This window comes from Parasteatoda tepidariorum, chromosome 10 (assembly GCF_982258835.1).
Source record: "Parasteatoda tepidariorum strain Cologne lab strain chromosome 10, Ptep-v5.0, whole genome shotgun sequence".
Taxonomy (NCBI): domain Eukaryota; kingdom Metazoa; phylum Arthropoda; class Arachnida; order Araneae; family Theridiidae; genus Parasteatoda; species Parasteatoda tepidariorum.
The window spans coordinates 48,289,280-48,302,902 of record NC_141764.1 but is presented as its reverse complement, the minus strand read 5'-3'; the positions used below and the strand labels follow the sequence as shown (position 1 = coordinate 48,302,902).

The window sequence follows — 13,623 nt, the reverse complement described above, 5'->3', positions numbered from 1 at the left end:
GCTTGTTGATCAGCAACAGTGTATCAAATTATATTTTTAAATTAAATATTTTCTTGTGATTTTTCCCCTACATAGAAATTCTAAAATTTTGTTTAATAATTTATGTTTTTGGATGTTAATTATTATATATAACCTAAATAAAAATATGCATAAATGTTCTTGCAATAATTAGTGTCTATTTTAATGACTTATACTTAATATTAATTTAGTCACAAAAAATCATAACAGGGTTGTGTAACTTTCAATACCCCTTTAATAATAAAGTAATCTTAACAAAACAAAACTATATTAAATTTCATTTTATAAAGATATTCAATTCTAAAATAATTTGCAATATTACATTTTATTTGAAATAAAAAAAATAACGAATTCATTAAAAAAAATCCATTGAAATTGCTAAATTTAAATTGTGCATATAATACTATATTGTGAATCTTTTTTTAAAAAATTCACTTCATGCTTTCTTTAAATTGTAATTATGTGAACTACTTAAAGGCTAAACAAAGAATGTGGCGAGGAAAAAAACTTAGTAGATTCCTTAAATAATTTTCCTTTTTTGATGTTTATTGACCAATTTTTTTTAAAAAAATTACATGTATACAATGTTTAATGTACTTCAAGTTTTTTGTTTTCTCACAACAAACATTAAAAGTCATTAAGAAAAATGTTTCATCTTCAATAACAAATCAATAATTCAAAAACATATTTGAAATATGATCTACTAGTTAATTAGTTATGCTTTTAAATATTTCAAAGTAGATTAATTTTTGAAGAATTCTTCCTACCTATTTCACTACCTCTTCTTAAAATCATTCCCTGTAGCCATAGAAGTTTGGCACATACTTCATAAGCCCATTCATGGTTTCATGGCTCATTCACATTATGTTTTTAAGAAGTGCTTATTTTCGATTTTTAAAAGCCCTTAAAGGAGCTTTTTTTCATTGGGTGTTATTTAAAAATTGCTTAGTTTTGTGGTTTCAATAAAAGTCTCGTTTTTTGCCATGTATTATGCAAAAGCGTGCTTTTCACATTGTTCTATTCAACGAATGCATCTGTTGATTTTTAAATGCTGTATTTATTAATATTGTATGAAAAATAAAAATTAATCATGTTTCTCTCTTATTTCAGCTCAGTCCTGCTGAATCAGGTATGAAAAATTCATTTAATAATAATCAAAATTAAAAGTAAAGTATTAGTCTTATTTAAAGTATATTTCTCAAATTTTAGATGATAAGTATAGTTTCCATGATGACGATTCAGAGGACAATCAGCCTTTTCCTACTCTGAAGCATGTTCTTGAAGCAGTTGATCCAAATGTTGGTTTCAACATTGAAATAAAATGTCCAATGCTTCAATCAGTAAGTCTTGAACTTTTATAATAAGTTAATATTATTGGTTTATCATGTTTTTGCTGTTGTCAAAATAAAAACACTTTGTTTTAATGACTTTTTATCTAATCATTAGATTATTATTATATATTAGCATGCAACCTCAAAGAATAAAATACTTGTAATGTTCCTCTCACAATTCATCATATTTTAATAATGTGTACATGTTTTAACCAACATCGTTTAAAGTTCTATTTTATGCATGCTAGATTTGTTGGTCGACATTCATCATCCTGACATTATAGCATATTTACGTGCTATTGATATTTTTAACAGTATATAAATATTTATCACCTTCGGACATTTTACTTACTTTGTACATTTTATACTGTACTTATTCATACTATTAATCTTGTTTTATTCACTTACTGGTACGTTTTATTCACTTACTAGTACTGTTTTATCAGTTATAATTGTGCTACTATTAAATTTTTATATGCACTTAGGCTTTTGAAATGTTTCACCATATTGTTTAGCACAGCATGTCCTCATTTGTGCCACTAAACCCTACATTCAATCAATCAATCAATGAATAAAGAAAGTAATATGCCAATTAATAGATGCAGGTGATATTTAACTTAAGAAATCAGGCATAAAAACATGTTTTCTTTGTATTAATATACCTTTTTTTATGGATTCAGAATCTTGACCTTCAAAATATGGAGATTAGCCATGGTTGAAAAAGTATGGTCCAATAGTTGAACCAGGAGAGCTGTCAAAAGCTTTGTCTTCTTAATGCTAATATAACTTTTAATATATTTCAGCATGTCTCTGGAATTATTTTAGTTAATTTTTAAAAAAATTTTACAAATAATTGTAAAGCTCGTTAATCCAAAAGTATTTTTATATATACATATTTTTTTTTTTTTTATTTCCAATGGCAGAGAACTTGACATAAAGGGAAAAAAGACATGAACAGGGAAAAAAAAGTCATTGTCTCATTCGGCCTCGAGCCTCCCAATAATGCTCGACCAAGGAACTCCCACGAATCGCTCTGCTGTGTGAAATGTGATGATCATCCATGATGATGTGATCCCCCCTTTTTATAAAAAAAAAATGGAACTTTAGATTATTCAATTATTTTTATTATTTAACTATTATAATAAGGGGGAAATATTTAAACTGTAAGTTATAAATATTTTTATTTCATTTTAAATGGCAAAATCCAACATTTGGCCAAAATTGGTTAAGTTTGCTTTTTCTCATTCTTGACTATTATTTTTAATAACACCATATCTCTAATAAAAATGTATTTTGTTTCTCGGACACAGTTTTTTCTTCTTTCATAATTATGTGCATTAAAGCTGTTTTTAATCCTTCTAGGATGGAACATGGGAATTGGATCTTAGATTTGAAATGAACAAATACATTGATGTGATTCTAAAAGAAATATTAGAGAATGCTGGTAATCGCTACATTGTACTATCTTGTTTCCATCCAGATATTTGTACCATGTAAGTTTATAACTATAGTTTTAAAGATACTTTATCTTAACAATATAGTCATTTATAAATTATTTAATAGTATTACTTTAAAATAAATCGTTAATTGATAAATCTTCAGTTCAAATTGAATATTGCATGTATACTTCTTTTTTGAAAAGTAACTTTTGACTTGTGTATATGTCATCTCTTAGGAAAATTATTTAGTGATATAATAATTCCCTAATCTAGTTCATCATAATCTATTTAAAATTTCTATTTTGTATAGTGTTTTGAGTTCGTATGTATCTTAATGATTAATGAAGTTATTTAAAGTTACATTTTATTGAGTAACTTAGTATTTAAAATAGTTCCCTAACTGATAAATCTTAATAACTTACTATAAGTTAATTTCTAGTCTAAAATCCCCAGTCTAATTTAATTTTTTTCTGATACTTTTTGGGGGTAAGAGAGGCTATAACTTTCAACTTAATTTGTCTGTCTTGACATGTAAGAGTTTGATAATATGGTCTAATTAAATTTTATAATTTCTAATTTTAATAATTTCCATACTATTGTTTACAATACTAGTTCTATTGAATTCTCTGAATTAACATGATATCTAAATGGCATAGAACTGTTCAAATCATTATCCCATCGTAACATATTAAATTCATTGAAAAATGTGTTAAAAAGTTGATTATGTTGTAAGTTTTGCAAATTTTTCTTTTATGTATATTTTTATTTAATTTTTGTATAGAAGAAAATAATATGATGCTAGAAAAATGTTCTGCATTAAGTACATATAAGGATTCTTAATGCCACTCGTCTCTGTTAAATTATCTAAAATCTAATTTCAGTTTTTTTTGTCAAACTTTTTTAATTACATAGTTCAAAGAAGAAATAATTCTCAATGCATTAGTTGGCTCTTTGAAATATGAAATACATTAACCCGTTAATGGCCAATCTTGTGTAGAATTTTAAGAGGAAAAAAATTTCAATGTATTCTTTCAACATATTTATGAATCATAATTTGGAAACTTACTGCAGTTTTACTTCTAAATATGGTTGAAGATTTCTAATAATGCTTTAAAATAATTTTTAAGTTATATATCCACTAAAGGATAAGAACAATTTTAACTATTCAGGTATACTTTAAACTAGCATACTTCAAAGAAGGAACCTGACACAAAACATGTGTTTTTTGTACCAAATTTAAAATGTATAAACTTGTAAATTGCCAAGCTGTTGTAGAATTGTACAAAAAAAACCTGTGATTCCTTGCAAAATATTTATTAAATATGCTTGAACTTTTAAATCAAATTTAATTTTGTTGACAGTTCAACCTGGCTATAAAAGTGATAAATTGAGTTAAATACCCCTTTAATCACACTTGATTAAAATTCTTTCTTTTTTTCCCCTTATTTATTTTCATATTTAATGTTGATATCTTAAATTATTTTCTTTGAAATGGTTTTAAGAGCAGTTGTTTCAAAATTTAAATTACATTGTTATCATTTGTTTTTCTCACATAGGGTAAGACTGAAACAGAACAAGTACCCATTGTTGTTTTTGACACAAGGGGAGACAGACAAATACCCACCTTACTTGGATACCAGAACCTCAAATATACCAATGGCTACATATTTTGCCCTGAACACTGGTCTTTTAGTATGTATTTTCATTTCCTTTCCTGATATTATCAAGTTGGAGAGTTTGATTTTTATAAAATAAATATATATTACTTTTAGGGTATTGATGTCCATGCTGAAGATCTGATGAGAGACCCATCACACATACCGTTTGTAAAAGATCGAAATCTTATTCTGTTTTGTTGGGGAGAAGATATCAATAATGGTGATGTCATAAGAAAATTTAAAGAACAAGGCGTTGATGGAGTTATTTACGATAAGTAAGTTTTAAGAGTTTTATTCAATTCTTGTCTTATTATGCAATACTTGTTAATTGTTTTTCCTATTGAATCATTTAGATTGATTTATATGTAAAGAGTTACTCAAAAATCCAAACTACTAACATTACTGGTTTTATTTATATTGTATGTGGTGATAAATAAAGAATAACTCAATTAAACTAACTCACATAATTCAGATTGTGATTGCATGTGGTGATATATAAATAATAACACAAAAATACAAATTAACACTCTATGTTTAGGACTGCATGTGGTAATATATGATAAATAGTTCAAGACGCCCAACTAACACTATACTCATTTTTGCAATTTTTGGTGAATAATTTAGAATTTGTATTGATTTACGAAATATCATTGAATATGCCTTTGACATGCTTGATATATTTAATAATGAATTTAGTTAGTTGTAAATAATTGCTTTCTTTTACAAGATTTGGGACACATGGTACTCAGTTGAGTTTTCCTCTTTTTGTAAAATTTTAGTTTTCTTTGCATTTTCCTAACACAATAGCAAAAATATCTAGCAAGTTCATAATACAAATAAGTTTGTATGAGCATACTAAGATATACATTATAATGAATCTTTTGTGTTCATAAGCTTAAGCTAAAACACTATAATCAAACGACTTGAGTCCTAGATTTTTTTTTCTTGTAAATTTCACCATTAAAATTTAGTTCATTTTGCAAATAGCAAATTTATGTTCTTGAACCAAACTATAAATTATCTATTTCTAATTATTTTACATGTCTTATATGAAATTATCATGATTAAAATACAAAGGTACACTTCCTCTAATTAAGACCAATAATTACGCTTAATTAAAATTTACATTACAAATAAAAAATATCAAATTTTAAAATAGTTTATAATTAATAATTATTTTTTTTAAATTCAATTATATGTTAACAATGTTCCTAACTTTTGCTAATTTAGAATTTGCCTTTTTATTATAATTTTATACTAAAGCCAGTTTTATTTGTGTTTGTATCATTTTTAAATTCTTTTGAACTGCTCAGTTCTATTGTTGCATTTTTATTTATAACAAAGTAATACTTTTTACAGTTTCACAAAACTTAATAAACCTCCAGTTAAGGACAAATCAAACTGCTGATGCAGGGTTCCAATTTCCTCAGTTAAGCTGCTTAACAGGTTAACAAACAAAACTATGATTTCTAGGCATTCCTATTTTTGCACGCATTTTAGTAACTGTTTTTGCATGTCTTTTTCTCCATATTTTACCTAAGAACTTTTTTCCTTATTTTGCTCAAAAAAACTCTTACAAATTTAATTGTTTTTCTTTTTAATTATTAAACTTATAAGTTGTCAATCATGATAAACTTCTTTAAAATGCTGACAAAAATTTTATTTTACTGATTCGATTGAGTGTAGTACCAGATTATACCTTAGAGACACATTTAGAGAACATGATTTGAATTATACTTTTAATCGTGTATGTTGCACATTGAAGTAAATCTGTATCCTTTAATCTCTGTATCCTATTATTAATTATTATTTGAGCATTTTCAATTCTACAGACAGAAGTTACATATTGTTGTGCAGTTAATAGTAGTACATCAAAGTCTTTTCATAAATATGCTCATAGTACAATCCCAACATTGAAGAATTGAATGAAAATTGATTTGTCCCATCAGTAGACTATGATTCAAAACTATTATTCCTATTAAATTATTTGTTTTAGAATAACAAAGCTATTGAAGTAACTACATATACCTTTTTACCAGTTAAAATTCCTGTTGGCCTCTTTTCAAAAAGAATGAATTTGAACTATAAATTGCTTTGAATATAAATGTGGTTTATATTAACCAAATACTGAACTTGTTGGGGATCTGGTTGAATTTATTATTCTTGACCGTGAATAAAGAATTAAACTGATGAAAATAGAGAGATTTTGCATAGTTTGCCATTTGTTAATTGTAACAGTAACCTTATTTTTTTACCCCTTAGTGGTAGTAGTGCTTTGTACGGAAAATTTTTGTGTAGGTGTTGTGAAACTCAAATAGCATTTAATATTAGATTTAGGGAGAGCTGTACCATTTTGAAAAGTCTCTATTAAACCAAGATTTAATTTGAAAATATTTATATATTGAGTTGACCATTTAACTATATAATATATATCTTAATTAGAAAACAACATTTTTCTTTTAATTTATTCTCTCATAAACTATTCTTTATTCTAATTCATGCATGGTTTTGCATATTTAGTTACAGTTTCAAAATAATTTCACATTATATTTTAAAATTTAAAAAGATGTTTTTTTGAAAGAAGAAAGCTAAAAATAAGCTTGAAGTTTTCCCTCATTCAAAAGAATTGTTTTGTTATTTGTCCTACAAAGCTGAATTTTTTTAGAATGTTAGAATTTTAACTAATCTACTAACTAATTAACAATGAGTTAAATTAAATATACCAATGTATGGAGAGAAAAATAGTTCAATAATTATGATGATCATCTTAAATCTTTGCGTATAGTCAATGTTTTGACAATTCAAATTTTTGTTTAAGAAGTTGAAACTGATAAATCACTTAATTTCTTGTTAATTAAATTTTGAGTACAAAAGAATTAAAGCAGAAATATTGCTTTTTGTTTTGCTACCATAACGAAGAAATATAAGGAAACTCATCTTTAAGTAAACATTGACACTAAGTAGCCGATGAGATTCAAAATTAATGAATAAATAAGTGCAATTTTTCCAATTTCAAAATATTGGTAGTTACCAACAAAAAAAAAAATTTCCAGTTTTAAATTATTTGTTGAAATTTTCTTGAAAAACCTGAGCAAGTGTGGAGCATTTTTATATTTTCAGTAAAAACCCTGCTTTTTTTTCAGGGAAAAAATTCGTCAAGAGTAAAAGATTTGGTGATTAACAACAATGCATAAGAAATAATACTTCAAGAGTGGGAAATATTTCTAAAATAATTTTAATTTCATGTCGTTAATAAAAGTTTTCTAAACTGCATGTGCATGCATTACTTTGAATGCACTTCATTTAAAGCATCACAGCTTTCATAGAGTATGACTTGATCTAGATTGGTTAGTTATTAATTTTTTGAAAATTAACAGTGGTCTTCCACATTGGCTTTATAGTATTAAAACACTACCATTTTATTATATTTTAGTAAGATTTTTTAATAATACTTTTAATTCATTTATATAATCACAACATGAAAAATCCTTCTCCTTTTTTTATGATTATAAGTTTTCATTTCCTGTTTTTTAAAATGTTAATACAGTCAAACCCCGCTATAGTGAACACGGTTTATAGTGAACTCCCGGATATAGTGAACGAAATGTTCGGTCCCGTGCCTTGCTATACATGGATAATGTTATTTTTCGTGGATATAGTGAACCAAAAAAGTGAGGAAGTTGGATATAATGAACTTTTTTCTGTCTTCGACTGATTTCTTAAAAAAAAAAATTTGTAATAATTTGGAAATTTCTACTTCAAATTAAATACATAGACCGATTTTCAAAACCATCTATAGAGGGGAATGTAGCGATAAGCATTTTTTCTTGTTTGCTTCTTTTATCTCACTTTCCCATCCCTAAGCAAACCAAGAAGATGTTTCCAACCCAGGTAGACGATGCATCTGTAAGGTGTCAGTGGGATCAATATGCATTTTCTGTCAGAAGGAATGAGTAATTATTCATTATTGGTCAAAGGGATGTGATGATAACTAATATGTGACACTAATATGTGATGATAAGGCCCTCATTTCAACTCCTTTTTGCTCTCAGCTCAGTTAAAAAACTCCTGCAAACAAGTGTCTCAAATTTAACCATGGCGAGCAATAAACGTAAAACGTTCTCCATTGAGAATAAAATGGGCATAATCAGAAAAATTGAAAATAAATGCAATCAAGCTGATATTTGCAGGGAATATAAACTATCCAAATCTGAAGTTCGCAACATGTGGAAAAATAGGCAATTAATAATTTCTGCTCACGAAAAGAATTAAGATGGCGGAAAAAAGTTGAGAAAAGCAGATCAGAAGAATGTTGAAGAAGCATTATTGAAGTTGTTCACCAATCGAAGAAGCCGGAATCTTCCAGTATCTGGACAAATGTCGATGAATTTGCAAAGCGATTTTATGAGACTACTTTTATGTGCTCGAATGGCAGGTTAGACAGGTTTAAAAAGCAAGAAATTCGGGAAAAATTATATGAGAATCGGGAAGTGTTTCCATATCTGATGTTGAGGATTGCTCATCAGCTAAAGATTACTAATTTTTTTTGTACGCAAGACGAAGAGTAATGAAAAATAACATATTTTTTGCCACTACATAATATTTTCATTTATTTGATTAATGTGTAATAAAAGGGAGGAGTTTGGGAACCATTAGTTAAATTGCCTGCGTAACGGATATAGTGAACTCCCGGTTATAGTGAACCGAAATTTCGGTCCCTTGAAGGTTCACTATAGCGGGGTTTGACTGTATTTTAATTTTTAGAATTTTTTTTTTAATTGGCACCATATTTGTTCCTTTTATTTTGCCATTCAATGTTTTGATCATTATTTAACTATTTGCATATTGACCACGACTGGTTAATGCATATATTTTGACTGCTGGAAAAATGCTTAATTTGTTAGATTTAATTTTGAGGTGTTCAGTCTGCAAAGGACAGTCCCTAAGTGACATTTTACATAAATTTTAAGATTTCTCGAGGGGAGATATTAAGTTATTGAATTCTACAATATCTTAAATTTTTATTATCAAATAATTTGGATATTTTACTGTAGTTTGATTTGTATCAAGAATTAAACCTGTTTAGTTTTTCCACAATTTTTTTTTTAAAAAGTTGTTTTTGTTCATGCTCCATCTAGTAGGGCTAGTGTGAGCAAATTTGATAACGAATTATGTGTTTGTTTATTATAACTCAGATAGGTATATTTAAAGCCAAAATGAATTTGAAATTTCAATCTAAGCCTTATTAGTGAATGAATTTTGACAAATTTGAGTTAAAATACTAATTTTTAATAGAACTTTTCACTATATTGAGAAAGACATTTTGAACACAAATCAGTACCTTTGAGAACCATTATTAAATCTGATTTATTTGAAAGCACTGAATCAATTTTAAGTTTAATCAAATTTAATAACATGGTCATAATGGACAGAGCTGGAAAAATGTTACTAGTGCTTCACTGGAGTAATGCAAACAAAGGGAAGAAAAAAAAAGACTGAACTTTCATTGTCATTCTATTTTAGTTTAATATTAGGCAAAAAAAGAAATATTTATTTCTTTGGTTCATCTTTTAATATTTACTTTAAATTTTCTTAAAACCTGTAAAAAGTTCATTATTAATTAATTTTTTAAAGGTTTTAAGAAAATTCAAAAGTTATTAAAAGATGATATAAAGAAGTAAACATTGTTTTTAATAAATATTTTTTACCCTACATTAATCTAAAATAGAACATCAGTAAATAGTCCTGTCTTTTTTGTGACTTGTTTACATTAAACCACTGAAGCTCTGGTTACATTTTTCCAGCATTGTCCATTCCGTCTATCCGTTTTATCATCAAAATAAGACTATAATTATTGAAATTGGTTCTGTGCTTTCAAGGAAGTCAAATCGAATAATGGTTTTCAAATGCACTGATTTATGCACAGTTTGTCTTTCTCAATATAGTGAAATACTCTATTGCAAATTAATAGTTCTAACTCAAATTTGTATATATTTGTTCTCCAATAAGAGTTGGATTGAAATTAATTTCATTGTTTTTAGATACGCCTCTCTGAGTTGTAACAAACGACCACTTATCAAATTTGTCGTCTCCACCTTGTATTAAGTGTAAATAATGTGAACGAAAACAAGCTTTAAAAAAAAATTGAGCAGAAATGAAACAAGTGTAATTCCAGGTATAAACCAAAATGCAGGTAAATGACCAAATTATTGTTTAAAAAAATCTCAGGAGTTATTATTTTTAAGTGATTAAAAAATATCCACACAAACCTCCCTCTCTCATATGAAATTAATTTTAACCCAAAATTTAAGAATAGAAGATAAATATACCAGTTGCTATGAACAAGATTAGTTACAAGATAGATTACTATGTTATGATTGAAAAGAAAAACAAACTTTATTTATAATCAATAGTAGGTAGAGCCTCCACGAGAGGCAATTACAGCGTGAACCCTCCGGAGCTACAAGGATAGTGGTATTTTCTTCCACTCGGCTTGGAGAAGACGTGTAAGATCCTTAATCGATTTTGGGCGAGTAGTACACCCCTTAATTCGGCGACCCGACTCATCCCAGAAGTTCTCTACGGTTCAGGTCTGGGCAGGCCAGTCCATTCGATTAACCGCATTGGCACCATACCAAGCCTTGGTGACCCTCGCAACGTGATAGCTGGCATTGTCGTCCTGGAAGTAACGGGGTCCACCCCATATAACTGCCACAACGCAGGAAGCACATTGTCATCCAAAATAGTGCAGTAGGCATCGGCGTTGAGCTTACCATGAATGGGGACCAAGGGTCCCAATCCATACCAGTAGAAACACGTCCACCGAGCTTGACTGTTGGCACAATGCATTCTGGCAGGAGACGTTCTCCAGTCATACACCAGACTCTGCCATCCGAACGGTAGAGGGTGAACCTTGATTTGGCGCTCCAAAGAACCGCTTTCCACTTATCTACGGTCCAATTTCGATGTACTTTGCACCACATTAATCAAGCAGTGCAGTTGGACTATGTGATCAAAGGCTTATGAGCAGCAGCACGACCATGAAAACCAAGCAGATGTCCTTTTTTACGGATGGTATTAATTGAAACAACACTCCAGAATGCCTGTTGAAACTCCTGGAGTATGTGGGCCATCAGTTGGGTGCAGTTCCGAATTTCTCTGGACAACACCCGTCGGTCTCTGTTTTGTTGATCTTCCGACTCGGGACACTCACTGCTCACCTTCCACTTAATCACATAAGCCACTGTCGATTTTGGGTAATTCAGCTCGTTGGATGTGTCCTTCAAGGATCGGCCATTTTTGTGATACCCGACAATTATACCTTTTACGAAATCAGAGAGCTCCGATTTGCATGGCATCTTGCATAGGACTAATGCTGATGTTGTTCCCTACATGATATATACCGGCGGCGGGCGTGACATATCTCAGTACCGCAGATATGGTCATTTGCATAGGTAGATAGTGTACTACATATTTTTTTAAATATTATGCAAACCTAGATTTTTTTTTTTTAAAAAATCAATTAAAGACCCTATTTAGGTCAAAATAGCAATTTTTATATAGTTTGTTTACTAATATTAAATATCATTAAAATAAAGGAACTAATTTGAAGAAGAAAAATCCATTTGAGAAGAAAGAGAGAGAAATTCAAAAGTTTAGAGGTGTTTAATAACTTTTGGCATGGGAAATTGTGACTAAAATGCGAAATTTAAGGCAAAAAGTGTTTACAAAAATTTTCACTAATATCTCTCCATGAGAAACTTATACATTTTTATGAATGTCACTTAGGGCCTTTTCAGACCTCAGATTTAAATAAAACAAATTGAGCATGTTTTCCATCCAGACAATTTAAACTGAAGTCAACATATATGCATTGACCAGTGGTGGTCTATATCCAACAGTAGTTAGTATGCAAATAATTTAACAATGACCAAACAATTTAAACATTGCAAAATGAATGGAACAAATATGACAAGTAAAATTTAAAAATAAAAAAGGTCTAATTCTAAAAATTAAAATACTATAAACATTTTAAAAGGAAATAAAAACTTAAAATCAACTTACCTAATCCTGGTTAATTGAAACTATACAGCTTCAAAAATTATCTAAGTAGGTAAGAAACTGTATAATATGTCAATAAAAGAGTTGAAAGTTACTTTTGCACCTTAAAAATCAATGTCTTTTTACAAATTTCTATTGTGGTATTCACATATGTGATTATGTAGCTGCACTCGGAAGTGTATCAGTGTTGCCGAACCATATCTCAAAGAAAAAATTATACCAATAAAGTTATTTAAGATGTCTAATTTGCCCCCTTACCCCTACCCTATAGCAATTTACTAGTAGCACAGCAAGACAAACAAGATGGCGAGCATGTTTGAGGTTAATTCATTTCCATTCTAAAAAAATTATTTAAACAGTCATTAAAAAGTTATGAAGACCACTGTTCAATTCCATTTTTAAACTTTTAATGGTAATTTGTATTTTATTTTTAGGGTTGATGAATTCACTACAAGTCATGAAAATATTTTTCTTATGGAGACTAAAGCTCGAATGGGATTCCTTGAATTAGTTGGTTGCACTGAAAATATGAGCACCTGGTCATCAAACTCTACTAACTAATTTATTTGCATTTTTTGTTTGTTTAATTGTTGAAACTAAGTGTTCTTGGTGTTTAAGTAGTTTAATAACTTATGGTCCTTTTTTTCCTCATTTCTCATCTTGTTATTATCCATTCCTTCAAAAAATTTTCTTGGCTCTCACTGCTTTGTAAATTTTGCTGAAACTGTACATATAATAACATTTGTTTTGTATTATAGAATTAAATTATAAATAAATTGTTTTTCTGGAGTTATTTCATGTTAATATTAAATGCTGCCTTAATAAATTTCTAGGTTTTAAAAAGAAAAACAATGCAGGCACAACTTCAAAGATTCAAATTGTAAGCTTTACCTGCCCAGAAACCTGGTTTTCCGTTATTAGTTATTTAATGATACTTGCATGAGTAAATAATTAGTTGAAGAGTTAAACAATTTTATTTAAAGACTAAAAATTGTCTGACTAATTAATCTTTTTTCAACTGTTAAATAATTATTAAACAGTAAAAAATGTGCCCTTTTACATCAAATCAATTGAAAGGTAAAATCTTACTGATTCTATATCGAAAACATATTTAAT

The 13,623-nt window shown here is 28.5% G+C and overlaps 1 protein-coding gene across 1 annotated transcript in view; it reads left to right on the top strand.

Moving 5' to 3' along the window:
* LOC107451427 (glycerophosphocholine phosphodiesterase GPCPD1) overlaps window positions 1-13,300 on the top strand; it is a 29,478-nt gene extending 16,178 nt beyond the window's left edge. The window contains exons 11-16 of the mRNA XM_087153579.1: window positions 1,129-1,147; window positions 1,228-1,358; window positions 2,712-2,842; window positions 4,345-4,480; window positions 4,561-4,721; window positions 12,942-13,300. Of these exons, the coding sequence (XP_087009705.1) occupies window positions 1,129-1,147; window positions 1,228-1,358; window positions 2,712-2,842; window positions 4,345-4,480; window positions 4,561-4,721; window positions 12,942-13,068 (705 nt within the window). The 3' untranslated portion in view covers window positions 13,069-13,300. The remainder of the gene's footprint in view (window positions 1-1,128; window positions 1,148-1,227; window positions 1,359-2,711; window positions 2,843-4,344; window positions 4,481-4,560; window positions 4,722-12,941) is intronic.
* Window positions 13,301-13,623: the final 323 nt, after the last annotated feature.